General features: G+C 27.9%; 1 protein-coding gene across 1 annotated transcript in view; it reads left to right on the top strand.

Moving 5' to 3' along the window:
• The first annotated feature begins 223 nt into the window (after positions 1–223).
• The window catches only part of LOC129984682 (glutamate receptor ionotropic, NMDA 3A-like), a 332,243-nt gene continuing 314,965 nt past the window's right edge, over positions 224–17,501 (top strand). The window contains exon 1 of the mRNA XM_056094615.1: positions 224–745. Within this exon, the coding sequence (XP_055950590.1) occupies positions 341–745 (405 nt within the window). The 5' untranslated portion in view covers positions 224–340. The remainder of the gene's footprint in view (positions 746–17,501) is intronic.

The raw sequence follows: 17,501 nt of genomic DNA, 5'->3' as shown, positions 1-17,501 counted from the left end.
AACTTCCAAACATCGACAACACCAACAACACACCCTTGAACTTTTTTTCCATCGAACACAACAGAAACAAGCCAGAAAAAATCACTTTGAGCAAATATTATTCCGTGTCCCAAATCCGTGCTCCGCGCGATGGCGCTGCAATCGCCACTTCCGTTGTCCGGCCTTGCTTCCCACCCAGCTCGCAACCACTCATTCAACCTCCGGATGATGAGTATGACGCAAGGGGCGCAGCTGCGAGACGACGACAGTGGTGGAACGCTTCTTGAATTGCTAGGGCACTGATGAACCAGCAGCCCGAAGGGGGCGGCTGGACGGTGCCCCCTGACCCCTCAAGGACACTATGTCCCCCCTGGTTCTATTTCGTCACCTACTGTGGATACTTTGTCTGTTCACCCCCAAGTCTGTGAGTGCCCTTCCTTTACACCTCATAGCCGTCTTCCCCCAGGAGGGGGACACCAGGGGCGGAAACGCTCTGGCCCGGGCCCTTCGCAAGGCGGTCAGTGATTCGGACAGTGGGTTGTTCGAGAGAGATGTGACCTTGCTGGCCACCCCCTTTTTCTCCCCCAGAGCATCCCAGCCCCTCCTGGTCAACTTGTGTAATGCCCTGAAAAGACAACAGCCCCCGCCGGCCGCCCTGGTCTCCTTCGTGGGACCTCCGCTGTCTTTTTATGTGTCTCTTTTGGGATCCCACATGAAAGTTCCGGTCTTGGGAATGACGAGGAGTTATGAAGATCGTCCGGCAAAGGTAGGAGGAAATTTGTTGTATATGCGCCCTATTATGCTGTGTTTGATGTTGTTGTTGGCTTCGTGAAAAAGTTTCAAAAGTTTGCGCAGAAATGATTCTGATCATTCAAAAGTCAAACAAGATTTCTTACGGTTTTCTGATACTGATGTATATATATACACAATTCATTCAAATACATATTTTAACACAGTTTAGCTGAAGTATTATATTGTGTACATAATATATGTATCAAAAAATAAAAATCTGAAAAATTTTAATAATTGAAAAAGAAAAATGAGATTAACTCAAATCCTTATCTAAAAGAAATTTTTCGAATATAAATATATATGTATATAAATTTTCAATGCAAATATTTATTTAAATTTTCTAAAATGATGTAATATACTGATTTTATTCAAAAAACAATTATAGTTCTCTTAAAATAAGTTTAAATATTGTAACAAACTACACATTTAACTGATTTTTTGAGAGTTAAAGAATATCTGAAAAATCGAATACCGGATAAATAGAAATTTATACATCTCAATATTACACTAAAAATCTGCATTAATATTGTAATATAAAATATATTACATAATGTTATTCACTATTAAAAACAAACATTTAACATATTAAAAACCGAACATAACATATATATTTATATTTTATGACAGATATTATGTTATACTCATATTTTAAAAGTTCCATAAAATTAGGAAATACATGACACCCGCTAAATCTTTGACAGTATTTAAAAATTATATGGGCACAATATATTATAATAAATTTTAATCGGTCTTGCTTAATTTCCATAATATGACAACTTCTTTACAATTTGCTGCCTTTTTGTAAGATATTTTCTATGGTTATTTTTTTAATCGTCTTTCAGTGAAATGATCATTGGATCTGAAAATTATTAGATATTAATTTCTGCACTTATCGAATCAATGTTAAATCTGTTTATTTATATTTTACCAGATAGGATTTCATGATTTAATGCGTTACTGATGTAAAAGTTAACTCAAATTAGCTTAATAGAAAGTCCTATGTATCAAAAATGTTACATTATTATATTAAATTATTTACTGCTTTAGAAACATTCTTGAATTATTGGAGCTATTATGATAATGAATCCTAAACAGTATGATCTTTTATTTTTAAATTACAGACTGCAAGACGGTTAAAATGAGTGTAAATAACTTAAAAAATACTTCAAAATTCTGTCATTAAATTCCTTAAAATTTTTATTAAAAGTAATTGTATAAACATTTTTAACTATTTAATTCCAATTTTTCTAATTAAGAATTTTTGACTATTATAAAACTTTTTCATTCATAAAATTTTTAATTATTTAAAATTAATAAAAACCTCGAAAATGTGAATAACACATTTAGGAATCATTCCGTTTATTACGGTTAAAACTCAATAAATTATATCTCATAGATAACATCTTCCGATAAAAATGTTTTTAAAAATGTCGACAAAATGGGGATTCGCATAAAATATCAGAAAGTTAGACTATATAAGAAAAGGAAATATAGACAATCTACAAACGTTTCTTAACTATTTGATAGGATTCAATTGAAAATACGAGTTAATTGTGCGAAATAAAAAAATTTCACAATTCTTTTTGCAGATGGCCTGTAACATTAAAAGAAGGCAGAAACTTGTCACATAATCCCACAATAAATTGCTTCATCCAATTTTTAAGAAATAAATATTTTATTTCAATCATTTTAGAAACAATTTAATACCTCGTATTCTATGCTGTGTCATATAATCAACGTATTCCTACTATTTGTAGTTCCACGAAAAATTGTAATATAGTTTGTTTTTTTTCTGTCCCAGTCGTAACTAAATATCTTATAAACCAAACATTCTGTTTAACTTTCTTCTGTAACTAGAAAATTAAATAAGTTAAAAGCTTTTATTTATATAGTTCATTATCAATTTTCCCAACAGTTTATTGAAACTGCAAAAAGAATTTTGAATTTATTAAGTTTCCAGATTCTACTCTAATATAAAAGCAGTTTCGTTTAAACTTTCTCTCTATTTATAATAAAACTGAATATGCATATATTTGTGTTTGAATGTGTTAGCGGTCTACAGGAAAGATTGATTTAGAATTATTAAAACTGACTCGTATATATTTTGGAGAATAGGAATATGTACTTCAGAGCAACTTTTAAAAAATTTAAATGAAAAATAGAAGAAATTTTGGTGATATTTTGCGATAGTTTCCAAAACCATTACAGCATAGAAACGACATCATCAATTACCTTAATTTAAAATTCAAAAAATTATCTTATTAATGATATCACTTTTTGCCATATTTTTTTAACTTATTTTGAAATTTCGATTATTTTATAACAATATATTTCATTTCTGAAGTTCAAATAATTTTGTTTGTTGATAATAATATCTTATCCTGGCGTATTTCCCATTGTTGATTGTCAGGATAAATGAAGATTTTAACTTATTATTCATGTTGAGTATCTTTTTATATAAAGCCTGTTTTTAATGAAATTTTTGAAATTTTCTTGTATTTATAATTAATATTTCACTCCAGAATCAAGGAATTAGAATTTTTTCAAAGTGTGCCATTTTTAAATACTGCTGCTCCTTAATATTACATAGTTGTACATATAAGGCCATACGTACAAAAATTAGCTAAATGCTTAGCAAAAGGAGCAAAAATGGTGTGATGCTTCTGAAATAGCATGAGTGAAAATGATTATCAAAATTTGAATTTTAAAAATGTTTTCCCACAAAGGCCATTAAGCGCAAGTTACGCAAAATATTTAATTAAAATTTTTAAGAACTATTAATTCCAATGAACCAACTGGAAGCTAAAGATGGCTAGAATTATAATTATTCTTAAAGTCTAGCAATTCTTTCAACTTAAAATATATTTTAATGGACCTATCTGAACATCTTCTTTTTATATTCGTTGCTAAATTTTACAGGCTTCTCGAAAACTGAAGCACTCTCTTAATTATTTTTGTTCAATTAAAAAATATTTAGTTTTCTATTTTATTTTTAGTTGCAAAATAGTTGAGTTTTTGTCTGAAATTTGCATTTAATGGTAATTAAAATATGGATTATTTTCCATAAAATATATATTATTTGTCAAAAATTTAATTTAATTACAATTCCAATAAAAAAATTCTTATCATTTGATACATATTAATCCAATTATATTTTTAGAATAATATAAATTTTGACAAAAAGGAATCAATAAAAACTTTGAAATTAGAAATAAGAGAAGACGTTTAGTTTAAAATAATGGATTGATAATTTCATTCAAAATTTAAACATAGTAATAAAATAATTATTAAAAATAATATTTGGCAATGTAACTATTAAAATTATTCAAATAAATTATAAATAAACTCGAAGTACAAATATGACATTCGTATATAGGATATAAAAACCATGTATAACAATGCTTATAATTTAAATAAATTTAAAGTAAGACAATTACTTATAATTTAAAGTAAAGTAAGAGTAAATGTTAATACCTGAACAGTCGTTTCTTCGTTCAATGTTTTGTACTTTGTTTTTGTATTTTTTTTACTCAAAAGTACAATTTCATTAAATTTTATTTCATATATTTAACGAGAAACGAAAATTCTGTTATGTGCTATGGTATAAATATTATCAACTTACTTTTCTCGGATTTTAAAAATAATGTGTTGGAAATTTTTTTATTTCAACCACATTGTTCTTACAATATTAAAAGCTATACATCTTGTTAATTTAGTTGCACATTTTTTATACATTCTTTTACTTAAAATTATATTTTAATTAAATCCTGTTAAGTATATTTAAGCAGAAACGAAGAATTCTGTTATGCGCCATAGTATTAATATTATCAAATTATTTTTTCAGATTTTTAAAAAGGATATGGCTAAAAATATTTTATTTCAACAATTTTGTTTTTATGAGGTTACAAACTATGTATTTGACAATATTCTCCATAAAAAGTGATAATTAAAATATTATTTATAATCTTTTATTAATCAACAATATTATAAAGGTTGCTCATTTTTTTTTTAATTTCATACATAAATTTCATTAATAAATTTAATTTCATTAATAAATAATGATGCCCATACTGCATTGTTCAATTTTAAAATTGAATTATTTGTATTAATTATACTACATTCAATAGCATAAATCACTATTGGTATTGTTTAAAATGCGATTGCATGCCATCAATTTTTTTCAATATTGATCTTGAAATCAGTGTAGATTTCAAATAAACTTTTAAAATGAAACTTCATGCATCGAAACAAGAAAGTGCTTTGGGGAATCATGTAATGATTCTTATATGCTCTTTTAAACGAGCATGCCTTTTCATCCCGTATGAAATGATACATTTGGATAAAAGATGGAGTAAAGATGTCTGCAAGAGGGTTAAAAACAGACAATTATAATGGGAGGATCTTTAAACATGCGTATTTCTTAATCGATGACCTTAAAAAAAGTTTTAATACATATATTGAAAGTTTGTAATTTTGTAAACGTTAGATGTTAAATGCATTTATAAAATAAACTCAATTAATATGTAAAAAAAATATATATTAGTTAACAATTTAAAAAGCCATTGACTTCCAATATTTCAAATGATATGGATCATCAATTTTTTTTAGTTTAAAATAAAAAGTTGTATATGTTGATGCATTTTTTTCATTTTGTTTATAACAAAGAATCGTTAACTAAATAACTTAAACAGAATGTTACTTTTTACAGAATAAACAGAATGTTACTTTTTTTATTTATTAAAAGGTTTTCTAACCTAATACCGCAACATTTTTTTAAATTCGAAAGTGAATATTTGCTTTAGAATTAATATTTGGAATTAAAATTACGGAAAAACATATAATTTGGTCGAGAGCTGAAACATAGGTTAGTGCAATTGTAAAAAAAAAAAAAAAAAAAACATTAAATAATATTTTCAACTACGCAAGTTTATTAATCGAAATAACTAGTAATAATCAACTAGTATTAATCGTAATAACTAGTAATAATCAACTAGTGTATTACTTGTAATAACTAGTAATAATCAACTAGTGTATTACTTGTAATAACTAGTAATAATCAATTAGTTTATTAATTGTAACAACTAGTAACAATCAACTAGTTTATTAATTGTAATAACTAGTAACAATCAACTAGTTTATTAATTGTAATAACTAGTAATAATCAACTAGTTTATTACTTATAATAAGTAGTAATTTTAAACTATATAATAGTTTAGTGATGTTTTTGCAATTTTTACCTCAGAAAATAATTGAAAACTTACATTTTCTCTTGAAGTAAAAAAAAAAAAAAGGTGTTCCTCTATGCCGCTCAACAGGACAAGCCATTTTCAGCTAGAGCTATCAAATTTTTAGAGATACAATTCGGAACGATGTTCTTGATGTTCTTTGAATTTTATTATAATTATAATTAATTAAAAACATCTCTTTCATTGAAGTCGATTTCCATTGATAACTTTAAAAAATATTTTCGCTCAAAAATGAAAAAAATTTGATAATCTTATAACTAAAAATACTGACTTTTCGATTGTATAAATTTAATTTTGCAATTTTATCCTCCAATTTGACAAATTTTTGTAATATTTTTTACGCAATATTTAATATTATCCATTTTATTGTTATTAAATTTAAGTCAAGTTCATTGCTTTTATAATTTTTTTAATAGTGCGGCTGTCTTTTAAGGAAGAATCTGCGCATATTATTCGTAATTGACAAAATCATCATAAATTTTTACTTTTTATTGTTTTGAAAAATATACTTTTGCGCAATCTATTTAAAAAAAGCTCTCTATAATATTAAATATTATGTAGTGTTGGTTTTCTTTCATTTTCTTACTAGCCCATTTCAACATAAACTAGCATGTTCTTATTGTTTTAATGCTATACAACTAAAATGCATTATATCATTTTAATGTTGGAATCAGTTGCGGATTATATGAAAATGAGAAAGTGAAGCAACCGATTTAGATAACATGTATTTAGATATTAGGCGATACGACGGATTAAGTTTTCATACAAATATGATTTACCAGTACTGGGGAGGTTCATGAACCAATAAATTGAACCGGTGCAAGATTACTGTTGTTGTGACTTATGGCACTTTACAAGCCTGCCGACAGTTATCTGTCATCGATTTAAGCTGAGTGAGCGTTTCTTGTTTTTTCAGTAGCACCAAGAGTACGATTTAGCTGCTTCATGCGTCACAGTCGCTTGCAAACCCCTTTTTACAGGGGGTGGAGGCACATTCACAAGTCTCACAGATAGAATACAGAACAACAACAATGCCCTAACCGGGACGCTCAAATCGTGGGGAAGACGCGCTGCCCCTACGCCAGGACTTCGATGCAGAAATTGCAAAGGGCTAAATTTAATTAGTGAAAGATTAATACATATATAAAATATTAGCACCAAGAAATTCGGAGATAATCAATCTAATGCTTTAAAAGGGCATAAAAATTTATGCATCTTCAAAAAATAGGAAAATTTATAATATTGTTGCCATTTATATCAAAAGTAAATTTGGAAGTTTCTTTTTATGAAAATATAAAAAAACTTTGTTACTTTGCGATGTTTCAACCTAAATGTCCTCATTACTTTATTACATTCAATGGAATACTAATATTTTCTGCTGCAAGAGTAACCAAAAATTTTGCCTTTGTAAAATTATATGATGTTTAACAAAAAAAATATTTTTGTGATCGTTAAATTATTATTAATTAATTGCAGTATGCAAAGTCTGATTAATTTGAATATTTTAATGATCAAGTTTGTAATAAAATATTCTAAATGTTTTTGCTTTAATAATTTAGGTTTAAAACCTTCATTAAGTAGATGCTATCCATTTTTAAGCACTAAAACTGCCGTATATCTTTTTCAAAGAAACGCTTTGTGGCTTAGATAAGAGATAAGATAAATACTGAGCCTAATGACCTGTTTCACCGAAAAAAAACATTTTTGATGCTAATTGATTCCAAGATAATTAATTTTAAGAAACATTATTTGATTAGCCATATTATATTTGACAGCCAGTTAATAATTTTAAAAGAAAGCAAAGAAAAAAACAATTTGTTTTTAAATATGTGATAAAGTATTGCTAATGATTACAAATTATCATATATTTTATAGATGTATCAAATTTTAATGTTAAAAACGGATTACGTTTCATTGTACTTATTTATAAACAATGGGCCAGAACATCACTGAACGATGCAAACCATGATGTAATGATGCAAGTCCAAAATTTGATGGCTTGACAAGTTTTATCATAATTACATTATTAGATTTAGACGTTTAACACTTAAATGAGATTTTTTGAAAATTTAAATTAAAAATGATTTTTGATTTTTATGTTTACTTTCTCATAAGCGTATTTATAGACAAAGTATAGTAATCGTCAAAAAATGAGAACTCGAGATTTTGACTCGAGTTCAAAAAATATATTTTTGGAAAATGTCCGTCTGTGGCAAAGATAACTCAAATACGCTTTGAACTGGGGCGTTGAAAATCGGAATACGGTTCTTTACGCAAAATCTGCAGATTTCTATCAGATTTTGAGTTAAATCCAACAATGAGATAAGCATCTGTCAATCTGTATTTTCAGGAACATGCAAGAGCGATAACTCAAAAAAAGCAGTGACTTAAATACATCAAATTAGGTATGTTATTTTGAGACAAAAAGTTCAGTTTTTTATCAAATCTTTTTTTCAATCGATTGAGAAAAACCTGTCTAAATCACAAATTCGATTTTCGGAAAATATTAGCCGCATATTAGGGATTAATAGCCAAAAATGCCAAGGATGACACGATAGTTTCCATAAAAGCTAAATTCAAGCCAAAATTAATATTTTGTAATTATTATACGACAATGGCATAAATTTATTAGAGAGTATGCAAGAAAGTGTTGCGAAGACCACACCCACTAGTTTGAATAAATCATAGAAAAAATGTATTAAAAATCCTATTTAATTTAAATACGGTTTAGGTTAAAGGAACAGTTTGTTGCTGTCAGTCTGCAACTTTAGAACAACACTAAATAAGAAATCGAGCGAAATGTCATTACTTCCTTTACGTTTTTGTTTTATGTTTTAATGACTTAAAGTTTTATTTATGCTTTTCCGTAGGTCTAAATTTTTTTATGTCGTAGATGAAGCAGTCTTGAACCACGTTTAATAGCAAGAAAAAACCGTCAAATACGGATGTGACGTTTTTCGCAATATGTCTTACTGAAAGAGTTAGATAACTTGGATTTGCAAGGATTCAATTTACTATTACCAACATTATAAAGAAAAGCTTGTCCTTCATAGATTAGTTTTAATGCTGTCTTTGCTTGTTTTTACAAAGAGAGGTGAAGATGATTGATTTTTTGGTTATATATTTTCTTATTTTTATCTTGAAATATAGCTTGTAATGAGAGATAGGGTGAAATTCTCTACTCTTTTCTCCATTCCCCTTTTCAATCAAAATTCAAAGTTTAGAAGAATTACCTAATTTAAAGGTCTTTGATTTTTTTTTTGTTGAAAAAACAAAATATTTATTAAAGGAGTTGGAGTGATCCCCCCCCCCCCAATTTTTTTTAATACTTTCTAATACACTTGTTACGCCAGAGAACGCCTTGCATGGCACTGGTGTGCAATAGTTACGAAATATCAACTTTTGGCATGAATTTAGCATTTTTATTGAATCTATACTCTCATCATTGGCGAGTTTTTTGGCGATCAATCTCTGGTATGCTCCTAATAGTATCTGAAAATCGAATTTGTGTTTTAAAAGCGTTTTTCTCAATAGATCGAAACCGATTTCACACAGAACTTCTCTTATAGTAACAAAATCTCATACCATATTTACTATATTTAAAATTCAGCGTTTGTAAATTATTCCGTACAGACTGACTAAAAGTACAGGCCGATAAACAACCAATACATTTTATTATTTTGCTGAAAATCTACACTATAGATGTTAAATCTGTGACCGAATCTCATCTATCTAGCTCTCTTGGTTTTGTAGTCATTGAGTTAACTTATATTTGATTAGTCGGACAGATGGACTTTCTCTGATTTTATTCAAAATTAGATAGAAACCTGCAAATTAGGTTTAAAGACGGTGTGCGAAATTTCAAACTAGTCTAGCTGAAACAGCTTTGAGTTATCTTTGTCATAGACAGACAGAGAGACAGACGAACATTTTGCAAAAGTGTGTTTTCCAAACTCAGGGATGTCTAAAACGTGGAGATTCGTCAAAATCTCGAGTTCGAATTTTTTGACAATTACCATATTTTCTCTATTCTAAGTATGCAGTAAAAATAAGTGTGAACATTTTTCAAAGAAAAAAATACATTATTTTACTCCGAAATTCTCGAACTTTTTTTTTGAGAAAAAACGATAATTTTTCTTTACACAAAAACTTTCGGTGTTTTTCGAATATAATTTTTTTTAAAAAATTTGATTTTGGAAATAAAAAAGCAAATCGCTAATCAAACAGTTGTTGATTGTAAAAGAAACAACAATAATGCCATTTGGTTTCCAAACTTATTCCAAGAATCCGAAAGATAGTTGGATTCTTTCATTGGAGGTTACTTTGGAAAAAATAGAAAGATTCGACTAACTTTCTTTTCAGTTAACAATCAATCACAATATCCCTATAGACTGGTGTATGTTCAGAAAAACACCTTATAAAATCTTGAATCAAAAAGCTCATCTTAGAGCAAAAATATTTCTTTCTTTGGCTTGCTGTGGCAATCATGGTGGTTTAGCTGGTGAAGCTCACATTCTTCTCTGCAATTGGAAACAAGTGGCTAGTTTGATTTCCGGTATTGTTGTTCACTGTATGTTCTTTTTGTTCCCTTTGAATTTGAATTAAGTTGAGCAGACGACCACAATAGAGATTCGGGAAGTCATTCCTAAAACTTCTTTCTAAAGCTTCAAATGGGCCTTTCCAAATAGAATTGAGTATTGAGAGAGTTAAACTACAATCTAGGTAGCCGCTTCGAAAAATCGCATCGCATCGCATCGCATTGTATTGTATTTAAAAAACGACACAGCGTAAATAATACAAATTATTTTTCTTCCCTTGCTATTTGACTTCAACACTCACTCTTCAACTCTGGCATTGACAACCAGCATTTTTGTCAATTAAATGAAACTTCACTGTAATTCCGTATAAAGGTACTTCGCATTACTTTGCTAGCAGTTAACTGTGCCTAGTATTTTCTAAATAAATACTTTTTATTAGCATTGATTCTCAAAATTCATATAAATTTACCTTTACCACTCCTTACTACTGTTCAATTAACTTTATTAAGGCTAAAACGTCGAAAACGCTCATTCAATGAAGTCATGGCTGGCATTCAGGATGCCTGCATATTCCTGCGGTATTTCCCCCCTTTCGTTAAGTGTGATTTCTTTGTTTGTTACCCCTGGCTCTTGCTTTTTCGTTAGAGACGCTTGCCTAAATGGATTTGGGGACAAGGTGTCCAAAGAATGTCCGAACATTCATTTGTTTAATAGCTCTCAATTAAATGAGATCTCCTATTATATATGAACCATTTAAGTACTATTATTGAGATTTTTGAGGCAAGGAATTTCCTTTCAATTTGAAAGAGAAATTCTTATATAGCATTTTAAGATACCTGCACTTAAGTGATCTAAAGAAAGCGATTATAAAAATTTTTTGAGGCTATAATCTTATATTAATAAAAGATGGCAGTTTTATCCCTACTTTTTCCTTAAAATTTCAAATATTATATTTTAAGAGATTTCTGTTTCCATGTCACTGTTTTTCATTTCAGTGTTATTTTAAGCTATCTGTTTATAATTTAGCTAGCTTTACGCTACAAATAAATACATTTAATATTTTCATTGGATATTGTAGCATTCCTCATGTAAATTGGTAGTGGTCTCCCGAAAGCTTTCTTGCACATTCTCTAACAAAGGTATTATCCTAAAAATTGCCTTGCATGGCACTGGTGTACAATAGTTATGAAATATGAACCTTTGGTGTGAATTTAGCCTTTTTACTGAATCCATTGTGTCATCCTTGTTGAGTTATTTGTCGATTAATATCTTGCATGAGTTTAATAGTATCCGAAAATCTAACTTTTGTTTTGGACGCGTTTTCCAACCGATTGAAACAAAAATTCGACACAGAACTGGAATTGTAGACACAAAATCCCACACCAAATTTCTATATATTTGTCATTGCGCTTTTGAGTTATCGCATTTACATGTTTCTGGAAGTAAACCGATTGACGGTCAATCCCTTGTTGGATTTGACACAAAATTTAAAGATGTCTAGACTATAGATGTTAATTCTGTATATCGATTTTTTTTCTACAGCTTAATTCGTTTTGTAGTTATGTTAAGTTATATTTGAACAGCCGGTCAGACAGACTTCCTACGAGAGGATTTTGCTGATACTTTGATAGAAATCTACAAATTTGGTACAAATATCGTATACGAAATTTCATTCGTTTTTAGTTATCTTTGTCACAGGCAGACAGACAGACAATCATTTTCCAAAAAATGTGTTCTTCGGACTCGGAGAGGTTTAAAACATGGAGTTCCTTTAAAATTTCGAGTTCGAATTTTTTTAAGACTGTTGTACTTTCTTTATTACTACGTATACAAGAAAGTAAAACAGAAACTATAAAAAAAAAACATTCATTCAACTTGACTGGTGTTTATAATAATTAAAAAAAAAAACGCATCACAGGTGTTGCCTATTTCTATATTGCAACAAAAAAATGTAATTGTTTGACGAAAAATATTTTTAATGACTAATTTCTGCGAAAATTTAATATTTGCTTGGAATTTTGAGGGCCGATATATCAAAACTTTTAGATTATTGCCTTATTGATTGATTATGTTTGTACGCATAAAAAATCTGAATTATTTATACTTATTAAGTTATGTTATTTCTCTGTGTATAATTCTTCAATATATTGATTTTAAATTTTTTAACGATTACATTATTTTCTCTATACTTTACTTCAAATTTTAATTGAAATGTTTATATGAATTTTTTGAATGTGCATTCATTTTTTCTTAAATTCTCATGTCAAAATGAGTAATGTGCCTTTCAAAAACAATTCACTAACCGTTTTGTAATCTGGCAGATATCAGACCAAATCACTGCCAGATTAATTAGATTCATTTAAAAAAGTACTTTGTGGCAAAACGAATATTTAATGCACGAAATATTGAAAACTATACAAAATTAAACATAAGGTTATACAATTTATAATAAATACTACAATGTTTCATTCAAAATATGATGAGCAACCTATAACTTATGTCACGCCAATATCATTGACATCACTCTCAAATTCACAAGTCACTGACACGAAAATCGCTATCAGATACTCTTTCTAAAATGAGCCTGATAAGCAAAATGCTGCATTATACAAAAATCACTATAATGGAATTATTAGATTGTAATAAATAGACCCAAAATATGTTTAAAAAATTAAAGTCGAAATCTGCTATCTCAAATTTTAAGTTATCATGTGAGAACATTAATATTTATAAGTCGTTTTTTGGCTTAATTAATTTTATTCATTAACTAGTATAAACCGGTTTGAAACAATCAATGACTATTGGATTACGCATGCGTCAATCTTTAAGAAAACTTTTATATATATATATAATATATATATATCTCAAGATCGACCGAGCCCCAAAACTTATTCTTGGGCCCAGAAAACCTTTTTGCGAATATCCGGTTTAAACTTGTTTTTGGAATAATCACGTGACTATTGTATTGCGCAATCTTTAATTTTTAGAAAAGCTTTTTTTTTTTTTTTTTTTTCCCCGTCTCAAAATTTTTTGAGCTTCGAAACTTTATTTTTGCCATCTAGAAAAATTGAAAATGAAAGTTTTCAAAAATAATATAATATAATGTATTATTTCGTGTTGATTCCTGTTTTCTTTTTTGTTCTTCAAGCCATAATCTCTTAAGAGCCTGCCCTTTATTTATCGAGTGCATGGCGGACATTCGCGCCAAGTTGTTACTTTTTGTTAGCGATAAGTCGCCAAATGCGACAGCTTTCTTTATCATTTTCTAATAAAGCGAAAATGATCAAAATGATGATTCTGATGATTTGACAAATGATGACGAAAATGATCAATTTTGTTGCTTCGAAAACGATAAATCGCCAATTTTCTGCCCGTACATTTTGTTGCTTCAAAAAACCTCAAACCCAAACAATATCATGTTCTCACACGATGATAACAATCCATGCGTGACTAAATCATAAAATAGATAATAAAAAATATTGATTACTATTTTCAATATCTTTTTATCAAATGTAATTTAAAATAATTAATTAGGTTTGGTTGTTACACGGGAATTACATTTGCTGTACTGTTAATTGCACTCATTTTATTAATTTTATTAATATTCTTTTTTTCGTAACCATGTATAGAAGACCTATGCTCATTCTCAGCTTGTTTACGTATTTCTGTTAATTATTCACTAGATGTTATTCCCTTTCTATAGTTCCCGCAAAATTAAATATAGTGTAGAAAAAAATTCATAAACTAATTAAAATTAATAGTTTTCGAACGTTAATTGAAAACTTTTAGCTTAGTGAACACTTTCTTACTTATGAAAAATGTTAGCTAACTATATGGCCGAATATCATTTATTTTTAACTATTATAATGAGGATATTAATATTAGTACTTTCCAAAGTCTATAAATAGTTTGATAAAATATATTTTAAAATCATTTTCAGACTTTAATAGAAGGTAATCTTAAATTCTTTATATTATTCGTTACTTTATTACCGTATTTTTAAAAATTGATATATTAACAAAGTTCCAACAAAGTATTGGAATATATGAGTTAATATGAGAGTGGATTTAGTTATCTCTTTATAAGCTATTTTCCTTTATGAAAGTGAACCCTCTGGGTTAATCTTTGAATATTTTTTGTAGATTGTGCAGTTCTTTTTATTTTAATAGATTCTATAAAGATATGTCTGCGCGTTGGTATGTTTTCGTCTTCGTTGCTGCCGTTTCAGAAGTATTCCGTAAATTTTTATTATATTCTTCTTCGAACTGCCTTTGACGACCAGCTTGTTCACTGGGATTAATACTACCAACACTTTTCAGTTAAATATTTTATGTAATAAGGTCTCTTAATAGCTCCTTTCTCAAAATATTTTTATGCTTCAAATTTGGATATTCATATAATTTATGCTATTATAGAACTTTTACGTCATTCTGTTGATTGTACTATGTATCTCTATAATTTTCTGCCGGCTTCTGTAAAATTTAAACTTCAATTTAAAACGAAAGTGACTAAACTTCAAGTAATACAAACACTTAATACTTCACTTAAACCAACAAATTTTAAAAATATCAGTCAGTTAGTAAAACGATTCAGGATCGAAGTCTTATGCTTATTATATAATATCTTTTATAATTTATGCAATATATTTCAGAAGATTATCCAATAAATAGTATTTTGATTTGAAATAAAATTAATTTTGCTACAATAAGTAAACAATTTTCAAGTGCTAATACGAGAATATATCATTATAAATTTAATTACAAAAAGAGTGCTTAGACATTTTTAGAATAATTTCGAGGCTATTTATTCAAAGTTTAAGATGCACAAACTATTTTTTTTAGAATTCGGTTTCATATTTTTTGTTTTTTTTGTTTTTTGGACTGAAAGTTTGTATCGTGGTTTCCATTATAGGTTTTTTCAAAAAAATTTCATGTGTTTACTACTTTCTTCTATTTTTCCCACTTAAGATATATATGCAATAGTTATATTAATAATTTTTACAGGACTGCATTGGTATTTCTTTGACCTATGATTGTACCTTTGTTACGATGAAGTTTCATTCTTTAAGGTGTACTTACACACTAGAAGCATTTTTTTTTTAATTTCAACTTTAAAAATCCAGTGTTTTCACAGAATGACATAACTATATGTTTAAACTCATTTCAGTGAGAAAAATCCATTTTACACTAATTATTCATTAATTAAATAATAATTAATGAGCTAATTAGCATTTTTTGAAACATTATATTTTAAATTATAATTTGTACACACACAATTCTAGTGGGAAATGATACCTAATATTAGTCTTCATGTTGTCTGCCTTAATCAAGTTATAAAAATGTATAGTTTTTTTAAACAATTTTTTCATCAACGATGAATAGAAAAAGCGAGATTTTTTCTGTAATTTCAACTTTTAAATAGCTATTAAAAATTTATTTCTATAAATATAACTTCGATTGAGGCACAAAACATCCACTATATCATACAGATTATTTTGATATATAAATAACTGTATTTGGTTCATTTCTTGTTGAATTATGACTGTTTGAATGAAGCAACATAGTGGAAAAATATCATTCTTCATAAAATGAGTTTTAAAAAAAACCGGAACTATAGTTTTAAGCGAAAGTACCTGAAGAAAAATAATTATAACTCGAGAAATATTCCGAATACTAACAACATCTTGGTATCGTTTGAAAGCTAAAGCATCAGTAAACATTTTAAAGCAATAAAAAAAAAAGATTCGATATTTTCAACGACTTTCGAAGTTTCAAGTGTGTATGTATACCTAAAATGCCATTTCGTTAAAGAAATGAAATTCCTTTTATAAATAAAGTGTACTAAACTTTTTTCTGAATATTCAGTGTTTTCACAGGTTGAATTTACAGGCTTTTACGCACTGTTCTGCGTTAAGAAACACATGCCTTGGTAAAAGCTAAAAAACATGGGTTTTTTTAGCTTTTTGAAGTAGTAAAATCATGGCTAATTATTTTATTGTTATTACTGGATATTTGAAAATTTTGTAAAATACTGATTCGATGGATTTTCTCTCGTTAACAGTAACTTTATTTTAGAAAAAAAATTTAAATAATATTACTTTTTTTTTCAAGTATTCATTATTGTACTTCAAATATTGGAGTCTTCTTTCCACGTAGGAGAAATGACTGATAATTTTCATTCTGATTAATAATTTTTTTTTCATTTTATCAAATGATTTTACAATGATTAAATAAGGGATATGTTTTTACGAAAGTGCAAAACATATAATTTAATCCACAGCGTTTTCACATGCAGTTCTTAAAAAAAAAGAATAAATTCAAAAGTAGCAGACGATATTTCTCACTTCAAATATTAAGCTGTCACCAAAATTTTATATTCCAAAATATTTGCTTTTCTGGTCTTTTTTTATAGAAACCTTCTTAAAATGTATAAATACCTTTTGGTATTACAGGATATAAAATATATTATATGTGCTTTAAATAATACAGAATTATTAAATTCATGATAAAGATATTTAAAAGCTCACAAAAACATTTCACTGTATTTTTCTCTTCTCTAATCTAGAATAGGGTTAATCTAATCTTTTCATTTAAGCTTTTTTCGATGTAATGGCAATACTCTTATAAAAAGCAATTTTTTTCATACGTGCATAACGTGCTCTTGATTCAATTTTGCTCTAAGTCAATTTTTATTTTATATGAAATATATTGCTGGAAAATATGCTTAAAACAATTTCCAAAAATTCAACATCGAAGCAAATTGGTATCAATGAAAAGACTATATAATATAATCTTTAAAAGATATGTAATATTAAAGTGACGTAAAAACTAGTTTGTATTATAATATTTACTGAAGTAATCATGGGTAAACGTCAAAATTTCGCTTAATTTTTAGTAAAATAAATTTTTTGAAAAATCGCTCAGAAGTGCACATTTTCCCTCTCCAG

Source organism: Argiope bruennichi, chromosome 9, assembly GCF_947563725.1.
Source record: "Argiope bruennichi chromosome 9, qqArgBrue1.1, whole genome shotgun sequence".
Lineage (NCBI taxonomy): Eukaryota > Metazoa > Arthropoda > Arachnida > Araneae > Araneidae > Argiope > Argiope bruennichi.
The sequence above is the reverse complement of the archived record's forward strand: the minus strand, read 5'-3'. Positions and strand labels throughout refer to the sequence as shown.